Source organism: Thunnus thynnus, chromosome 2, assembly GCF_963924715.1.
Source record: "Thunnus thynnus chromosome 2, fThuThy2.1, whole genome shotgun sequence".
NCBI classification, from domain to species: Eukaryota; Metazoa; Chordata; class Actinopteri; order Scombriformes; family Scombridae; genus Thunnus; species Thunnus thynnus.
The window spans coordinates 15,038,551-15,056,458 of NC_089518.1; the positions used below are offsets into that span (position 1 = coordinate 15,038,551).

Sequence of the window (17,908 nt, forward strand, 5' to 3'; positions counted from 1 at the left end):
ATAATTCCCTTATTTATCTCCATATTCACATCACTGTGGTCCAGACTGCTGTTGCTGGTTTCTGACCAGTTGGACCAGTTCCAACAGCAAGTGTCTTATCACATCCCTCTTCTTTACACTGGCTACAGAACAAATTTAAATTTTCACGGTCATGTATAACAGGCTCCATGGTCAGGCACATGACTACATTGTAATTTAATGTACCACCATCATCACTGTAGGCCTCTTTCATCTGCTGGCAGGATTTAATGACTGGTCTGAAACAAAAGGTGATCAAACACGCCTAAGATTTATTGACTCTGAAGACAAGTATTTCTGTTTGATTCTGGGTTAGTTTTATGTCATCTATTCATAAACTCTTTAAATAAACTGTCCACTTACTTGAGCCGCTTACTTCACTAACATACTTATCTGCTGATGATTCTCAAACATGTTCACATTTATATTCATCTAGTCTGGGCCCGGGGACACCCTCTGCACCCCGGCTCCAGATACACCCCTCTCTGCTATACAATGGGTGGGGCGCGGTGGGGAAACCCTTTCAGCTGGAGTAGAAAGGTGACTGTGCCTTTAAGAAGCAGTCCAGGCAGTGCATGTTGGTTTTATTCCTCGGCGCACCTTCTGCTCCATCACCAGACGATGCACCCCGGCAACTTCTGTCAGCGGCGGACCCGCAGCACAGATGGGACACCCTGAACAACAACAACGGTAAAGCGATTATAGTATTTCAGATGTTGTAAATGCTGTTTCTCCTATCTCCTGTTAAAATGGGAATCCCGATAGATTTTTTTTTTAAAAAACCACACCTGAAACACGGATTTAAAGCAGCGCAGCATTTCCAGTACATCCAGGAGTAAGCTTACCTAATGCATTAACGATCCTCTTTTTGCGTCCGTTTCCATTTTGTTGTAAATTATTAATCTGGCGTTATAAACGACGTTTATTCCACACGTCGTCTATCTTAGCACGGATATGTCATTAATATATGTACTGAAGATCACGAGGCCTGTGTAAACGAGTCGTTTTAGTTTATGACAGTGGTTTTATTTCTAGAGGGGAATAAAGCGTTACGTAATTATAACGGAGGCATCCTGTTGTCGCCATATGCCTATCGAGGGCAGGAATCGGATGCTGCACTGCCAGGAGGATGAATAATGAGTGGAGTCCGGCCTTATTGTTGGTTGTCAAACAAATAAAATTAAAAAACATGATCTAGCCTACATCATTGCTGTTTTTAGTAAGTTTTTTACATTAGTGTACCGGATGCCTTTCAGATGACGTGGACTGGCCTTGTCCTGAGTGATGACTGTCCACTGCCACACGTTGCAAAATATAGATATGATAGATAAACTTTCAGTGGTAAACAGTTACAGACCACATCTTCAAATGGCCCTGCTGACTTCTGCTTTGTGAACTAGCTTTGAGGTTTATTTTTTATGAAATTTACTCCTTACAATGGAATTTACTGTGCTGCTATTGCATTCACTAAATTTAGACTTAACCTTTGTCACTATTTCATGAAAGAATTCAGGTGATCATTTTTAACTAAATTAGTATTTCCACAAAACAATGGAAGGCCATCCTGAGAACAAAAGGGTGTCTGTAAACTGGCTTTCCTAACAGGCACGTCTATGTTTATCTATCTTTGTAAAATGTTTGAGCCAATCATTAGACCCCACCCTGCAGTCAGACAAGCCAACTAAACAGCTAGAACATCACTGTATAAAGTTTAATCATCATTCTGTGGTTACTAAGTTGACCTGGAAGTGCAATACACAGACAGGTTAGACAAGTCAGACCAGCAGTTGTTTTTCATGTTTTAATGTATACCTTTGTCAATATTGTACCTATGCTCTGTCTTGCAGGTTAGCTTCATAGAAAGGTAATGGATCCAGTGTGACTGTTACAACACTATCCTGACCAGCTGGCCTGTCTAACTCTACTGTAGCTATGGCAACTTGTCCAAGAGGCTGCGCACCAGCGGTGCGCCTTTGTCAGAGACTGAACCGACTTAAGACATTGGATGATGACATGATGGCCACGTCGCTGAAACGCTGCCTCTCCACCCTGGACCTGACGCTGTTGGGTGTAGGGGGCATGGTGGGTTCTGGGCTTTATGTCCTGACAGGCACAGTGGCTAAAGACATGGTTGGGCCTGCTGTCATCATATCCTTCATTTTTGCAGGTATTGCTTCTTTACTGGCTGCCTTTTGTTATGCAGAGTTTGGAGCACGCATTCCCAAAACAGGATCTGCCTACATGTTTACCTACGTCTCTGTGGGAGAGGTCTGGGCTTTTCTAATTGGTTGGAATGTGATTCTGGAGAACATGATTGGTGGCGCTGCTGTGGCACGTGCATGGAGTGGCTATCTGGACTCCATTTTTAACCACGCCATCCAAAACTTCACAGAAACACACATTATGCAGTGGAACGTGCCCTTTCTTGCCCATTACCCTGACCTACTTGCAGCAGGGATCCTAGTAGTTGCCTCGTTCTTCATTTCCTTCGGCGTTCAAGTGTCCTCGTACCTCAACCACATCTTCTCCACCATTAGTATGGTTGTCATCATTTTCATCCTGGTCTTTGGCTTTGTCTTGGCTGAACCAGCAAATTGGAGCCAGAAAGAAGGAGGTTTCGCACCTTTTGGATTGTCTGGAATACTGGAAGGCTCGGCCACGTGCTTCTACGCATTTGTTGGCTTTGATGTAATCGCATCCTCAAGTGAGGAGGCAAAGAACCCACAGAAAGCTGTTCCCATTGCCACGGCGATCTCCCTCGGACTGGCAGCAACAGCTTATATCCTGGTCTCCACAGTGCTCACACTAATGGTACCTTGGCATACACTGGACCCCAACTCAGCTCTGGCAGATGCTTTTTTCCGCCGTGGTTACAGTTGGGCTGGAGTTATTGTGGCAATAGGTTCCATCTGTGGTGAGTGTCAAGCCTGAATTGAGAATTACATTTTAAATGTCTGGTATATTAATATTGTAGTACATTATGGGTAGCAGAGGTACTGACTGTACACTGCTACATTTTGACTTATGTTTTTCTAATGACTCTCTATTCCCATTTCTAGCCATGAATACCGTGCTGCTCTGTAATCTCTTCTCCCTCCCTCGGATCGTGTACGCCATGGCGGAGGATGGGTTGTTCTTCTCCATTTTTGCGCGAGTCAATCCTCTCACCAAAGTCCCCGTCAATGCTATTCTGGTGTTTGGAATCCTCATGGCCACCTTGGCTCTCATCTTTGACCTGGAGGCCTTGGTTCAGTTCTTATCCATCGGCACCCTGCTGGCGTACACCTTTGTGGCAGCTAGCGTTATTGTGCTTCGCTTCCAGCCTGACAAAGCCACCTCCAAGGGAACGGCTTCAACATCTCCCAACCCTAATGCTGAGCCTTCACCTGCCCCCTCAGAGACTCAGACCATAACTGAGGACAGCGGAGAGCTGAAGCAGTATGAGTCCTTCTCTGACAAACTCCAGCTGGTGGAGAGGCAGACAAGAGAGCGCCGAGGCGTGGGGCAGCTGAGGGCCTACTGGGAACCATACCTGGGCAAGCTGCTGGGGGACTGTGAGCCGGGCGAGGTGGTGGCCATCTGCGTGCTGACACTGATAGTGAGCTCAGTATCCCTCTGTGCTGTGCTGGAGTTTGGAAACAACCAGCTGCATCTGCCGCTCTGGAGCTTCACAATGCTACTAGTGATTTTTAGCTTAGCTTACGTTCTCAGCATGGCACTCATATGGGCTCATGAGCCGCAAACCGACAGCAAAACATTCCAGGTGAGCTCCTTAATGATTTTAACAACTGTTGTACAACTCTGTTTGTAATATGGTGATTGAATGCCTCCGTTTTTCACTAGTAGTTTGAACCACAGATGGACGCCATTTTATTTGAAAGCAAATGTTATGGCTGTGAAAACTACATGACTGAAAACTATGATTGGAGTTTGACTTAAGTTTTATTGTTGTGTAGGTACCTCTGGTTCCATTGACTCCAGGTGCCAGTATCCTCATTAATGTGTTCCTCATGATGAAGCTCAGCTATCTCACCTGGATTCGATTCACTGTTTGGATTGCCATAGGTAAGAATGCAGAAAACATAGTGGCTCCAAAAACCTTCTTTCAGCTTTTCAATTGAAACACATTCTTGTGAAACGAATACATTTGTCACTTAACATAAACAGCATCAGGTATACAACTTCCGCTCTACACAAACACTACATTTCTAGCTGTTATGGTCATTTTGGTTACTCAGAGACAAACTAATCCACTGTGCACACATGACGTGAAATGAATGTAATCTCAGGAAGTCGTTTGAATACACATTAAAAGTCTGTGTACTGTTTTGTAAGTGAGCTTAATGTACATAATCACATTACATCATCAAATTAAACAAACATTTTCTCCACTCTAAGGGGACAGAAACTTTTCCTTTTTGTCAGCAACCCTCTGAGGATGTAGATGGTGGTCAAACAGTATTAATGCCCTGTTAGTATTGGGAGGGGAGGGGGAGGGGATGTGACTGAGGAAACATGATTAGCTTAAGGCTTCTCTGGACCAGTAAACCATTTAAACACAACTGTCAGACTGCAGCAAGTTAACAAGATGCACACTCATGGAATATTACACCTGACAGGGCCTTGGGCTAGGCTCTCTCTCTTAAACCCCTTTTCCCTAGAGAAAGGAATGACCATTTACCTTCCATAATAGCAACTGCTGGGAAAAAAACAACTTTCTGAAGCGTGGGATTTCTTCATTTGACTAGCAGTTTAGGTGGAAAGAGTTAGAGCCAAGTAAACAATATTACACCAAAGAGAATAGTCCACATAATCCACATGTTACATGAAACTTTTTTTGTTTAATATAATGAAGTACTGTATTTCATTGACTACAATAAATGTGAAGTTTTTGACATATTGAGGGCTTCTGAAATACTTAATTTGTATTACAAAAAGATCAAGTTAATTTAAAGCTATTAAGTAACAGTGTTTATATGGGTTATTATATCACAAACCTATAGATTTTGCCCATAGAGAATTATGGGGAAAAAAACAATATGCTAAGGATAAGGCTGGTGATTTTCTATATTTTTCTTAATGTCAACAAATCTTATGTGCAGAATCAAACCAACAATGAACTCATCTCACTTACAAGTATTGTTTGCGTTTCCAAAGTCTGATACATCTTATTCCTCTGTGCTGTAAACCTCCGTTTTTGTCCAAAAAATATTAAAAACACATTATTGAGCCACACCGCTGCACTGGGTAACATGTTCCTTTGCCACAAAGATGTAATTTGTCAGAGGATGTATAGTTTGTTTAGAAAAGGCTCCATATATGACACATATCACAACCTCCTGACTTTGTATAGTGAAGTTATTTGAGAAATTCACAATGTAGCACTCTCAGCACATGAATTTTGTTGACAATAAGAAAAATATAGGAAATTGCCAGCCATATCGTTTAAAAGAAAATGAAAAACAATATTCCACATTGACTCTTCTCAACACTTCATTGCATACAGCATACCCTGATTTAAATTGTTACAGTTAAAAGTGTTTCATGCTGTCTCTTTCCCAGGTCTCTTTGTGTATTTTGGCTATGGCATCTGGCACAGTAAGGAGGGCATGCGGGAGCTGCAGCCCAAAGACATGGCCGCCCGGTATGTGGTGCTACCCAGCGGCAGCCTGGTAGAGACAGTGCAGTCTGTCCAGCCCGATGGACAAGTGGACACCTCGGCGCATCACATCAACCCACCCACTGCCCCGACAGCTGAGGAGTATCCGGGAAAGAGATGATGTGTGACCACACATAGTCATAACAACTGCCTGATATTATCTGTTGTCTCACACTCATATGCTCAACTAATACTATTGTACTCTCTGTATCTCACTCCCTTTAGCGTGTGACTGGCCTGCCACAGTCTGTACTTGTTGCTCTGCAAATGTAAGCACACCACAGGATGGGATGCACGCTCTCTGTCTCGTTGTGAAGCATATTTGTATATCTTGTAATACTCCAATGTACAATAGAGAGCTTTTATTACTGTCCTGTAACTCCTAGCATCAAAGTTATGTTACATCCTTTAAAACCAGCTCTTTTCTTGCAACCTTGCCAGTTTGTCAAAACCCATGTGGTTGTAGGTTATATATGGTGCTTTCTTTGTGACAACTCTTAGTTAGGTACACTCAGTGGATGATTTTTTGAATTTTAACATGGATCTGAACCTGGAAAATCAACATTCACCAAAAATGTCATTCTGTTGTTAACAAGATAGAGGACATTCCACTGGATTTTTGAAGATATCATCTTGAGTATAGTAAGTAGTCATGTGTTGCACGTTTTTTAATTAAGCAGAGGAATGCACAGACTTTTGTGGGTTTACGTTTTTGCCCCTTTCTCAAACTCCCGCCCAAAACCTCAGGAGAAACTCTGGCTCTAATAATGTGGATCCTCTTAGTCCATCTCATCCCTTCGGTACTTAGAGACTGCCCTGCCTGTAGTGACTTCTGACAAATTATCTGATCCAGTATGCTAAACTATGTATTTATTTTTCTATTATTATTCTAATTTTTGCTTTTATACAAATGTCATTAGCTTCATTTTTTGTGAGTTTCTTGTTCCTGCCACTGTCCGTTTTTGTGTCGTTGTCATATGAGTAGGCACTATGTTTTGCATGTACTTCTATTAGTCTTCTTAGGTCATTTGTGCTAATTGACAGGACAACACTTCAGTGGTTCACTTAATCTCCTAAATCTCATCCCATGACCCTGTTCTCTTTCATGTCACTAATTTTGCAGTTTTTTTTCTCACGCACCTTTTAACAGCAGCCCTTTCCCCTCTCTCCCTGTTAGCACAAGATTAGATGTGAAAGCACATTATTGAGCTCTTATATTATTATCATGTGACATTGATCATTTGATTACTCAATATGTATGGCAAGCACAAACCTATCAAAAGTGGGCATCTTTGCAGGATAGAATATGGGCAGACATAGGTCGTTATGTTAAACCAGGGATGTGCTTCATCTCTCTGAGGCCTCCGTAATCCCAACAGATTTGTGGCGGGCCCTGTCGCCAGTCTGCGGCTTGACCTAGATTAAAGAAAGGCACACATGTGAGAACACACTCATATTATACAGATAACATTCCCACAGCCTCTCACACGCTAACATAGATGTCAATAAACACAAGGCTTTAATCTCTATTACAAAAAAACTAGAAAAAAAAAAGACTCGCTTTATATGTTTTTGTTGATTTCAGTTTATGTTTGCATGTGTTACATATGAAACCGATGGCCTTAAATGTGTGTTATTCAATGCAGACTGATTTCCAAAGTTAAAGTAGTCTGTCTGGATGGTTTTTTTTGTTTGTTTTTCTGATAGTATTTCTGATTTTATTTCACTGTTAGAAAAACTCTTATACAGCACTTCATGATTACTAGTTAATAAACCAAAATACAAACTTGGAAGAGAATGTACCATAATAAGGCGTCAGGTTCAAGAGAACTTTGTACAACTTTGCACACTCTTTAAAAATGATTGTCGGGTAGTTTTGTGTCACAGTTATGCTTTTGATGTCAGGGCCAGTGACAGATATTAATACTATGGTACTTTTTTAAGCTGAACATTCACTGTCTCTTTGTGCCGGGAAGCACAGTCATAAATTATCCAGTTCTTTTCTTACTTCTGCATAGTATTGTACTCTGTACTTGCACATTACAGTCTCAATCTTTCTGTTATCGTGTATGTCTGTATAACTTGCAAAATACTGTGTTATCAGTGAAAAATAAATGTTTTGAAGCAGCATTTACAAAAATTGAAATTGTGGAATAACCTGACTGCAGTATCCTCTGGGAGAAAAGTCTTATCATTAATGTAGTGTTGAGTTGGTTGGTTTGGATTTGGCTGAAGCAGTGAAGTACACATGTACACATATAGTATTTATGCCATCAAAAATAGATAGAAACATAACCCTGATAATACCCTCTTTTTTCAAATTGCCTAATACAACTATTCTCTCTGCATCACACAAGTGTATCGTAGAATAGACATGACTTGTCTCATGTATAGTCATGTCTATTACATAATCAGGAGTGTATATGTAGTCATTATGAGCCAACTGCTCCTGATTAACATGACTAAATGTCATAGGTAATATGTATTAATCACTTTATCAAGCATAGGACTGGTATAAAGCTCACTGGCATCTACGGCACTGGGTGAAAAAGCTTGAGACTAACTTCAATTACATGCTTGATGACACAACTGTATAGTTAACCCAATTTAAGGATTAACCCTCGGGTCATGAACTGTCTTTAGAGAGAATGACATTATAGATCAGGTGTCCATTCAGGTAGTATTGGTGAGAGAGTGTTGATGTTAAGATGATTAGTAATGTTAATTAGGTGTTTACAGTTAGTTACTAACAGTTACTCATTTTCACCATCTGTCAGCTTTCAGAAAACACAAACACATGAACAAATATGTGTTTCACTGAACAGCTCTGACACAACCTAAGTCTCTTAGCTTCCCTAGGAGACTCATATTACACAACTGAGCTCATGGCATCTCAAATTACCGCTGCAAAAACAAAAACACACTTCATGATGTGTGATGCACAGTGATCTACAGTACGTGTGGTCTTGATCTTGGTGAACTAATGAGGACTTACTGACAGATTATCTTGGTTGGACTGAAATAAAAGCCTGTAGTGATTCAGCAGAGCATAAACCCTGCAGAGCACTTGCGTTGCTATGGAAACCCCCACTCCCTGCCCTTGTGAGATGGCACTAACGAGCTATCTGCACATCTGTCCCTGTGTCATTGTTTGTGCAACATTCAAGGTTGTACAAACCACCTATTTACTCAGAAGCATGTGACTCGCCTCCTGTGAAGGTTATCAATTCAGATCTATCCAGTTTGTTTGAGAAGCATATCGAATATCCATAAACCTACTTTGCAATAGCCTTTAATCGCACTATTTAATAGCAGTAAAATAGCATCCTTTATATATCGATCCACATTAAAGTTTATTAAAAACTTCAGTGTAGCACATTACAAAATAACATAATGAGAAGTATAATGGTAACAGTTGTGCACTCTCACAACATAAAAAATATACATCCTCTTCCACAATGACATTGTGAAAATGACAAAAACAGAGTGGTGTGAACATGAAACAAGTGTGGTATTGTGTAATAAAATTATGTGGCAATTCAATGTAGGTAAAAACATTTTTAAATTTAAAATCCAATTTATGTGCCAGTTGTTGCCAAAAATCCTTAAACAAAGCTTTGTTCTTTCTTTCTCTGACTTCTGTTTAAATGTATTTACATATTAAGTGTTTCATTTTTTCCTCTGATTTAAGCTCCTGGTTTGAAGAGAGAAGAGAGAAGTCCTGTGTGCTTTTGTAGGGGTTTTAGCAGCAGTGGAGCTTGTGTCAAGGTGAAGAGTTTGAAGGTGAATTTGTAGAGAGGAGGGAGAGACAATAGCGGACACACGATCCTCTGATCCAGCTGACTCCAGACCACTCTCCCTTCTTCTTTCTTCCTTCATTCTGTTACTGTATGCCAGCTGCTCTGCACTTCTGTTCTGCCTGCGGTGCGAAGGAGAAATAGCACAATACCGGAAACACAGTATCATGATAAATCATTTATAAATTGTGTGCTTACGGTACTTTTGTTAGGATGTACGATTTTTAACAACCCTGAGTAATATATATGTATACTTACAATGAACTCTGTTGCATTTGAGTCAGGTGGTTTTGTTGCTTTTCTACTGGTGTGCTGGGTAGAGAGAGGCTCCATGTCTGCTGAGTTGAGGTTTCCTGTCGATAACAAAATTTTAACGTGACTTACAATAATCCCAACGACATCTAAAAAACCAACATGTAGCAGTTCATGCATATGTAATACACATTAATTCACACATTTCTGTCCCACCTTGACAACATGATGTTGTGCTCTTTCCCTCAGTTTCACAAGGCTGCTGTGCAGGGCGGCATTCTCCTGCTCCAGAACTCTTATTCGAATGCAGTTTGCCTGCAATTGTTGCTCCATATCCAAAAGCACATTTCCAGTACCTTGTAAAGATGCAAAGAGCAACATGTTAACATTCAACATATTAATCGAAAACGGGGAAGTTGGGAAAAAAATAACTGGATACAGGATTTACACTTTACTTTTCCAAATAATGCATGCAGGATCACTCTTTCTAATAATTTGCAGTCATCACCTCTTAAATAAGAATTACATTTTGAAGTTTACCTCTATGCCAAAGTGCACATATGTGTATTTAGGGACACTTAAATTGTGTTATTTCTTACACTCTGTAAAATCAACATCAATGACGTTTCTGTCAATCAGAGGATGGTTTGTGTAAAAAGATGTTGTAAGATAGATGAAGATAAAATATTTGCCTACTCTGTGGTTGGGCCTGAGCCAGAGGGCTGAGCTCTGGGAAAGCCACCAAGAGCCTCTCCCTCTCTCTTAAAGATTGCACATATTCCTTCAGCTCAGCCACACTGTCCTTTAACTCGCCTACGTGTGTTTCTAGTGTTTGCTTCTCCTTTTGGAGCTCAAAACACAGGTCCTGTTGGAAAGAAGCACCACAGAGTGGATGACTAAGTTTAAGAAGATTATATGAAATAGTGGGTGTTGGATATGAAAGAGCTCCGATATACCTGTTGTTGAGTGAGCTGAGTCTGCAGTTGTCCCTTCTTCTCTGACATCTGTTGCAGCTGATTGTGTAGGTTGAGCTCTCTCTCCTCACTCCCTCCCAACTGCTTCTGCAGCTCTTCACACTCTTCGTCGAGAGCATCCACTCTCCCTAACAAAGATTTCTGCTTTGCCTGCATTGACTGGATGCACAATGAGAAAACGCCCACGTAAATCTATTTGAAAATGGATTATGTGATTCACGGTTCTGACTGTCAAAGTCTCAAAATGAAAACAACAGATAATGTGATGTTAGTCATGACTGACCTCTTGCTGACGGCAAGCGCTGTGGTACTTGGCATTCTCTTTGTCAAGAAGTAGTTGAGTTTCAGAGATTTGACTCTCTAATTGCTGGATCCTTTCATGTAGTTTACAACAGGCCTCTTTCTCTGCGTGCAAGGCCCTCATTTTCTCCTGCAGATCATTCCTTTCACGCTCTGCCACAAAAAAAAGATCCATCACACAGCATATTAGTTTATTTCGTGTGTATAGCTAGGGCAAGGGTTTTAATTTAATTTCTTCTGAATGACTTTCTGAAAAATATGAACATTGTAAGAAGGGTTGGATGATGGAAAACTAAATCCTTCATGTCCTCACCAAGTGCTTGTAATGTCTCTTGTTGCACTGCTACTTCTTCTTTCAGTCTGGAATTACTCTCCTCCAGGGACAAAGTTTCTGTTACAGAAAAATGATTAAACATACAATATTAAAAGTGATCTCAGAGCGTTTCCATAATATTTATTTGTGAGTTTGCTGCACCTCTCTTGTTTTGTTGTTGCTCCTCTTGTAGCCTTTGTTCTGTTTCTTTCATGGATCTCTTTGCTTTCTGTAGTGAAAACTCCAATTTAACTATGCTGGCTTGGTGTTTTTCCACTTCTTGCTTTAGCTCTTTTTGTGCTCTTTCCATCTGAGACCTGAATCTCTCCCGCTCTGCTTCTGCTGCCACTAGTCTTTCCCCAAGAGGCTGAACCGTACCCCGCACATCATGTAGATGTTTTGCCAGCCGGCGCATGTCTCTGTGCTGCTCATTGGCCCACTGGGCAACATCACCTGCTGTCATTTGGCCCAGCTCCAGAGTGTCCTCGACAGCTACTAAGAGCGGCTGCAGGGAAGAGGGCAGGCCCTCACTTTGAAACAGTTCTACCAAAGCACCTCCCGTCTTTCTTAAAATGGATTGCACTTGATGACATGCGTTGCAGGGAACGAGGGATGATTTGACTGTCTGGCAGCTTACATTGTGGCTGACAACTTTAGGGTTGTATGGGGTGTTGTGAGTGGGACTGGAGGGTACAGGATTCTGTGGCAGAAACTTAAAGGAGCTTGTTGAAGACCAGGTAGATAAGCAATGTGTGCAACAGTCACTCTTTGAGCTTTTTTGGGGGGAGGAAGATGACACTGTCTCTGTCTCATCACAATCAAACATAGTTTTTGTCTGTTTTTTTATGTCTTTGCAGATCCCCTGACAGAATAAAAACAACATACAATAGATAATTAGATCTATAGGTTAACATAGTTAGTCACTCTTTTTAATTGTGTTATTTCCACTGAAATAAATAACTGTGCCTACCTTAATGTTTGCAAGCTGAACTAAATTACTCCAATAGTTTCTGACAACAAGACCAACTGACAGGCATCCTTTCTGCTGGGTTTGGTCACTCTTGTGGCTGCTCCTCAGTTGCTCAACATAAGCATTAAAGCTTTGTAGAAGAAGCAGCAATCTGGGAGGGGGGGGTGTTTGTGATGTTAAACTGGGATTTATTTCTGAATGTCATGTAAGATTAAGTTATATTTTACCTGTCAATCACCAGCTCCAATAAGACAATGTGGGAGTGCTGATTGAATGCATCCTCTCCCTCCACAAAATCATATTGCTCCAGCAGAGTCACCATGTCCAGGTTACAGGAGAGTTTGTCCGGGAACTTCCAGGAGGAAAAGCGCACTGGTCCGGTTCTGGAAAAGACGTCCAGAATGGCACCTTGAAGGTCGACGATGTCTTTCCGGAGACTGTCGATGCAGTCCTGACGACCCAACAACTCACTCATTTCTGACACGCTTGCCTGTATTTGTCTTCTGAAAGCAGCAGTAATGGGAGTGAGGAGATGTAGCTTGTTGACATCACGTCACCGTGACAACCTCAAAAAAGTACTGCAAGTTCCATGATGCTTTGCGACTTGTTTCCGGAAGCAATACGCCTCCATTGAAGAGCGGGGTCAACAACACCGCGACGCAGTAAGTCCTCAACTACAACAAATGTAGGCTTTTAGCCGTCATTGACTGCGTAAATAACACACACACATGAAAACATAAGTGTACTTAAAACAGTCGTATTTGTGGTTGGGTGTTTGCAGGTGACTTGAAGCTTTATAAAAAGACACAGCCATGCCGCCTGGGCCTGTTCAAATTGTTCAGCCGGAGTCCAACAACAAGGTAACTATGCCGCCGCAAGCTAGCTAGCTAGCTAGCATGTTAAACTAATGTACAATGAATTTGTGCCCCATGAAAACTGTTTACAGTGAGGTTTTTGTGGTTATTATCCATTGAATCGTGTCTTAGAAATAACGTTGCTGTAGAGTTTTTCTAAATGTTTCAATACTTTAAGCGCCACGTTGCATTCACCTTTATTAGCTTGGTGGTAGAAGTTACTGTGTTTTAATATATGAAATTTCGATTCAAAACCTCAGCAAATAAAACATCAGGTGTGAGTGAGTGAGTGAGTGAGTGAGAGAGAGAGAGAGAGAGATTTGTGTGACTTTGTAAGTACTTGATGTACTTGAAGCCTCAAGTGTTGATAGTCAGTTAGATAACAAATGGGATATGTACTTATTTTAACATGATCATGGTAAAGGTTTGTCTGAAAGCATCTTAAGTTGCTGAGCTTGTTTTGTTTTTTGTTTTTTTGTTTTTTTTTTAAATCCCATTAAAAAAAAAATTGTACATACAGTAGCCTAACAAATGTTGATGTTGTCAACAGAATGATGCAGTACCAGAAGAAACCCCGGCCACCAAACCCATCGTTGGTATCATATATCCACCTCCTGAAGTCCGAAACATTGTTGACAAGACAGCCAGCTTTGTAGCCAGGTTGGTTGCTCCTTATGTGTCAAATGTATTTATCTTTAATGATGCTGGAATCCATTGGTTTTTATGCCTATGAGAATACTAACTCTCTTTCCTTGTCATTTCACAGGAATGGGCCTGAATTTGAAGCAAGAATCCGGCAGAATGAGATCAACAATCCCAAGTTCAATTTCCTCAACCCCAGCGACCCATACCATGCATATTACCGTCACAAGGTCAATGAATTTAAGGAAGGCAAAGCGCAGGAACCATCTGCAGCTGTGCCAAAGGTTATGCAGCAGCAGGCCATGCAGCAGTCCCAGCAGCTCCCACAAAAAGTAAGACATATATTTTCAGTGTGTGATTACATTTGGTTTGTTTGCTAGTTATTATTTGGTATCATTAAGTATTTTTTCTGCTTATCAAAAGGTGCAGTCACAGGTGATTCAGGAGACAGTGGTCCCCAAAGAACCACCTCCTGAGTTTGAGTTCATTGCCGATCCTCCATCAATCTCGGCATTTGATCTGGATGTTGTCAAACTGACTGCCCAGTTTGTCGCCCGCAATGGCCGCCAGTTTCTTACTCAGCTCATGCAGAAAGAACAGAGGAACTACCAGTTTGACTTTCTGCGGCCGCAGCACAGCCTTTTCAACTACTTCACCAAATTAGTTGAGCAGTACACTAAGGTGAATAACGGCACCTCTCTGATATTGTTTTCATTCTTTATTGTTGTTGTGATGCTAAACTGTATTTTGGTCTTGTCGCTCAACCTGTAGATTCTAATCCCTCCCAAAGGCCTACTGACCAAGCTGAAGAGAGAGGCTGAGCATCCAAGAGAGGTTATGGACCAGGTAATCCCTTTTAACTTTAACTGTTGCTCAGATTAGGCATTCAATAGCCTGCTGCCCATATTAATCAGCTGTCCCACTGCACAACAACCAGGTGAGGTACCGTGTTGAGTGGGCAAAGTTCCAGGAGCGCGAGAGAAAGAAGGAGGAAGAGGAAAGAGAGAAAGAGCGGGTGGCATATGCCCAAATCGACTGGCATGATTTTGTAGTGGTTGAGACGGTGGATTTCCAGCCCAATGAACAAGGTAATAAAACCACAATAATTATAATCTTCAGAGGTGCAAGTCCAATGTGTATAATTCATTAATAATCCTTATCGGTATCTGTATTTCCACAGGCCACTTCCCCCCACCTACCACACCAGAGGAGCTTGGCGCTCGCATCCTAATCCAAGAGCGCTATGAGAAGTATGGAGAGAGTGAGGAAGTGGAGATGGAGGTTGAAAGTGAGGATGAGGACGATGAACGCGAGGATCGTAACGAAGGCCATCCCTCACAACCTGATCAAGACACACAGGTTCAGGACATGGACGAGGTAAGAAGACACTGAAAAGAAAACAATGTGGGCAATTTTGTATTGTATTATTTATTGTTGGTAACAATAATTTTCCTTTGCTGCCTTCTTCAGGGATCTGATGATGAGGACGATGGCATGAAGGCACCACTGCCCCCAGACAACCCGATGCCACCCCCACTGCCTCCAACTCCAGACCAGGTTATTATTCGCAAAGACTACGACCCCAAAGGTAAAATGCTTCCTTAAATGAGAGAACACCAAACGCAACTCACTAGTCATAAGTAATTACTTTTTATAATGTGTGTTAATCTCATGCCATTTTCTCCTCAGCTTCCAAGCCTCAGCCTCCGATTGCAGCTCCGGATGAGTACCTCATCTCACCAATTACTGGTGAGAAGATCCCAGCCAGTAAGATGCAAGAGCACATGCGTATTGGTTTGCTGGATCCGCGCTGGCTGGAGCAAAGAGACCGCAGCATCAGAGAGAGGCAGACCGAAGATGAAGTCTACGCTCCTGGTCTGGATATTGAGAGCAGCTTGAAACAACTGGCTGAGAGACGTACTGATATCTTTGGTGTGGAAGAGACAGCCATCGGTAAGAAGATCGGAGAAGAAGAAATCCAGAAGCCAGAAGAGAAGGTGAATACAGCTATGGGATTATGTAGTGCAAAAGTTACATGTAGCTAGGTTTGGTTTTTAGTAATTTGATGTTTTTCTGTAACATTTGTGTCCTTCTGTTGTCAGGTTACCTGGGATGGCCACTCAGGAAGCATGGCACGTACTCAGCAGGCAGCACAGGCAAACATCACTCTTCAAGAGCAGATTGAAGCCATTCACAAGGCCAAAGGGCTAGTGGGAGAGGATGACACTAAGGAGAAAATTGGTCCAAGCAAGCCCAGTGAAATTCATCACCAGCCTCCCACCCCCTCATCTTCAGCCAGTTTGCCTAAACCCAATCCTCCAGTTGCAGTGCCTCGCCCACCCTCCACTGTAAGTTACTTAAAACACAGTTCATCCTTAATCAGATGAAATTATTCATTTTTATGTTATAACACACTAATGTGCTTGTTGACAGATGGCACCTCCAGTGCGCACCACTCTTCTGTCTGCTGTACCTGTAATTCCAAGGCCACCGGTGGCTCCTGTGGTGCGCCTTGCACCAGGACAAGTTATAACACCAATGCCTCCCATGATTCCTGCTCCTCGCATCAATGTGGTTCCCATGCCACCATCAGGACCCCACATCATGGCCCCTAGACCACCTCCCATGGTTGTTCCAGCAGGTATGAACGTTTCCACACAACTGTCACGTTGAAAATTAACACCCAATGTTTCAGTACTTGTTACATTATTATTATTTCATAATTTTAAATTCAATTAATCCCCTCCTCCTTTTATTTCCAGCGTTTGTCCCTGCTCCTCCTGTGCCACAACCCCCAAGCGCTGCGCCTGCACCACCGGCTCACCCACCCCCACCTCATGAGGATGAGCCAGTCAGCAAGAAGATGAAGACAGAGGACAACCTTATTCCAGAGGAGGAGTTCCTTCGTAGAAACAAGGTTTGTTGGAGCAGTGATGTATTAAAATTAACCAATGCCATTTGTTCATTTCCAATACTTAAAGGCAAAGATTATGATCCACATGAAGACAAAATTCAGAATACAGGATTGAAACCTTGTTTTGACCCCAAATTCACTGACAGGTCATCAAATATACACACTAAGCAACAACAACTAAATACAAGTTATGAATTGCTAATGCCTTGTGTATATCAATAATGTTTGTGAACATAGGTATACGTATATTTTCAATTCAAGTCAGTCTCTTGAGCAATAAATGTAGATTTACCTGTAATAAACATGGTCAAAATACTGATTGGGCCTGTCAATGCCTAAGTTCATCTAACTTTAAGTTGCCTTGCCTTAACTTGAAACTTGATTTTTTTTTCTCTCTCTGCAGGGTCCTGTGGCAGTCAAAGTACAGGTCCCCAACATGCAGGACAAGACCGAATGGAAGCTGAATGGCCAAGTGCTGAATTTCACTGTCCCTCTCACAGACCAGGTATGTAGAGCTTACCTTATTGTTTCCATGTTTTTAATAAGTGTAAAACCTGCCTATCTACCTGATCAATGTGTAAATGAAATGTCTCCTCAGGTGTCTGTTATTAAAGTCAAAATCCATGAAGCCACAGGCATGCCAGCAGGAAAGCAGAAGTTACAGTATGAGGTAAACTTTTCTTCTGACCTCGTTGAAAAATGGGTTGTTTTGTGCACATTCATGTACAGTAAATGAGTGACCAAATAATAATGTCTAATGTTTTTTCCACTTACAGGGCATTTTCATCAAGGATTCCAACTCTCTGGCCTATTACAACATGAGCAATGGTTCAATCATTCACCTGGCACTGAAAGAGAGAGGTGGAAGAAAGAAGTGATCCTTGCAGCAAGAGGGAAAAGATTTTTCACTATGGATGTTTTGTCACTCACTCTTGTCTTGTCATTTTAATTTTGTGACATTATACTGTAGTTTTCATCCAAATTGTGTGAAAAACTTGTTATTCTTAAATGTTAACTCTGTGGATGCTAAGTACACTGCCTGGCAGGCATGGCTTTATACCATTGGCTCAACTCTTGATTTGTTCATTTGCTACATAATGATCATTCATTAAATAAAGGAATTTAAAAAAAAACACACACAATCTGCTTTTGTCAGTGTTAAGGTTCATTTCGATGTTAAAGTTAGAAATTGGTGAATAACAATGTGATTAACAA

At 41.6% G+C, this 17,908-nt stretch overlaps 3 protein-coding genes across 3 annotated transcripts; 2 read left to right on the forward strand and 1 right to left on the reverse strand.

Annotated features, from left to right (window-relative positions):
- Window positions 1–118: 118 nt before the first annotated feature.
- On the forward strand, window positions 119–7,217 carry slc7a4 (solute carrier family 7 member 4). The gene is made up of 6 exons (XM_067605074.1): window positions 119–708; window positions 1,866–2,932; window positions 3,078–3,781; window positions 3,975–4,083; window positions 5,581–5,799; window positions 5,903–7,217. Exons 2-5 carry the CDS (start codon window positions 1,951–1,953, stop codon window positions 5,796–5,798), a joined length of 2,013 nt encoding a protein of 670 aa, XP_067461175.1. The 5' UTR covers window positions 119–708; window positions 1,866–1,950; the 3' UTR covers window position 5,799; window positions 5,903–7,217.
- A 1,751-nt stretch (window positions 7,218–8,968) lies between these two features.
- On the reverse strand, window positions 8,969–12,843 carry ccdc157 (coiled-coil domain containing 157). The gene is made up of 10 exons (XM_067605138.1): window positions 12,511–12,843; window positions 12,284–12,434; window positions 11,476–12,175; window positions 11,314–11,391; window positions 10,984–11,153; window positions 10,683–10,859; window positions 10,423–10,591; window positions 9,943–10,082; window positions 9,733–9,827; window positions 8,969–9,596 (listed from the first exon to the last, which is right to left on the reverse strand). Exons 1-10 carry the CDS (start codon window positions 12,756–12,758, stop codon window positions 9,347–9,349), a joined length of 2,178 nt encoding a protein of 725 aa, XP_067461239.1. The 5' UTR covers window positions 12,759–12,843; the 3' UTR covers window positions 8,969–9,346.
- A 13-nt stretch (window positions 12,844–12,856) lies between these two features.
- On the forward strand, window positions 12,857–17,835 carry sf3a1 (splicing factor 3a, subunit 1). Its single transcript, XM_067605126.1, has 16 exons — window positions 12,857–12,945; window positions 13,065–13,143; window positions 13,688–13,797; window positions 13,904–14,111; window positions 14,203–14,460; window positions 14,551–14,625; window positions 14,717–14,867; window positions 14,960–15,156; window positions 15,250–15,367; window positions 15,469–15,776; window positions 15,882–16,127; window positions 16,213–16,420; window positions 16,542–16,696; window positions 17,097–17,198; window positions 17,292–17,363; window positions 17,470–17,835. The coding sequence occupies exons 2-16, from the start codon at window positions 13,096–13,098 to the stop codon at window positions 17,569–17,571; spliced, it is 2,358 nt and encodes a 785-aa protein (XP_067461227.1). The 5' UTR covers window positions 12,857–12,945; window positions 13,065–13,095; the 3' UTR covers window positions 17,572–17,835.
- Window positions 17,836–17,908: the final 73 nt, after the last annotated feature.

Excerpts from the sequence above, each read along its gene's own strand:
- slc7a4 (XM_067605074.1), top strand. The coding sequence starts at position 1,951 with ATGGCAACTTGTCCAAGAGGCTGCGCACCAGCGGTGCGCCTTTGTCAG. Across the intron at positions 2,933-3,077 it reads GGCAATAGGTTCCATCTGTG|CCATGAATACCGTGCTGCTC; the intron begins GTGAGTGTCAAG and ends TCCCATTTCTAG. Across the intron at positions 3,782-3,974 it reads CCGACAGCAAAACATTCCAG|GTACCTCTGGTTCCATTGAC; the intron begins GTGAGCTCCTTA and ends ATTGTTGTGTAG.
- ccdc157 (XM_067605138.1), bottom strand. The coding sequence starts at position 12,758 with ATGAGTGAGTTGTTGGGTCGTCAGGACTGCATCGACAGTCTCCGGAAA. Across the intron at positions 12,176-12,283 it reads TTCAGCTTGCAAACATTAAG|GGGATCTGCAAAGACATAAA; the intron begins GTAGGCACAGTT and ends TTATTCTGTCAG. Across the intron at positions 10,592-10,682 it reads CTCAGCTCACTCAACAACAG|GACCTGTGTTTTGAGCTCCA; the intron begins GTATATCGGAGC and ends TCTTTCCAACAG.
- sf3a1 (XM_067605126.1), top strand. The coding sequence starts at position 13,096 with ATGCCGCCTGGGCCTGTTCAAATTGTTCAGCCGGAGTCCAACAACAAG. Across the intron at positions 14,461-14,550 it reads TAGTTGAGCAGTACACTAAG|ATTCTAATCCCTCCCAAAGG; the intron begins GTGAATAACGGC and ends CTCAACCTGTAG. Across the intron at positions 14,868-14,959 it reads TTTCCAGCCCAATGAACAAG|GCCACTTCCCCCCACCTACC; the intron begins GTAATAAAACCA and ends GTATTTCCACAG.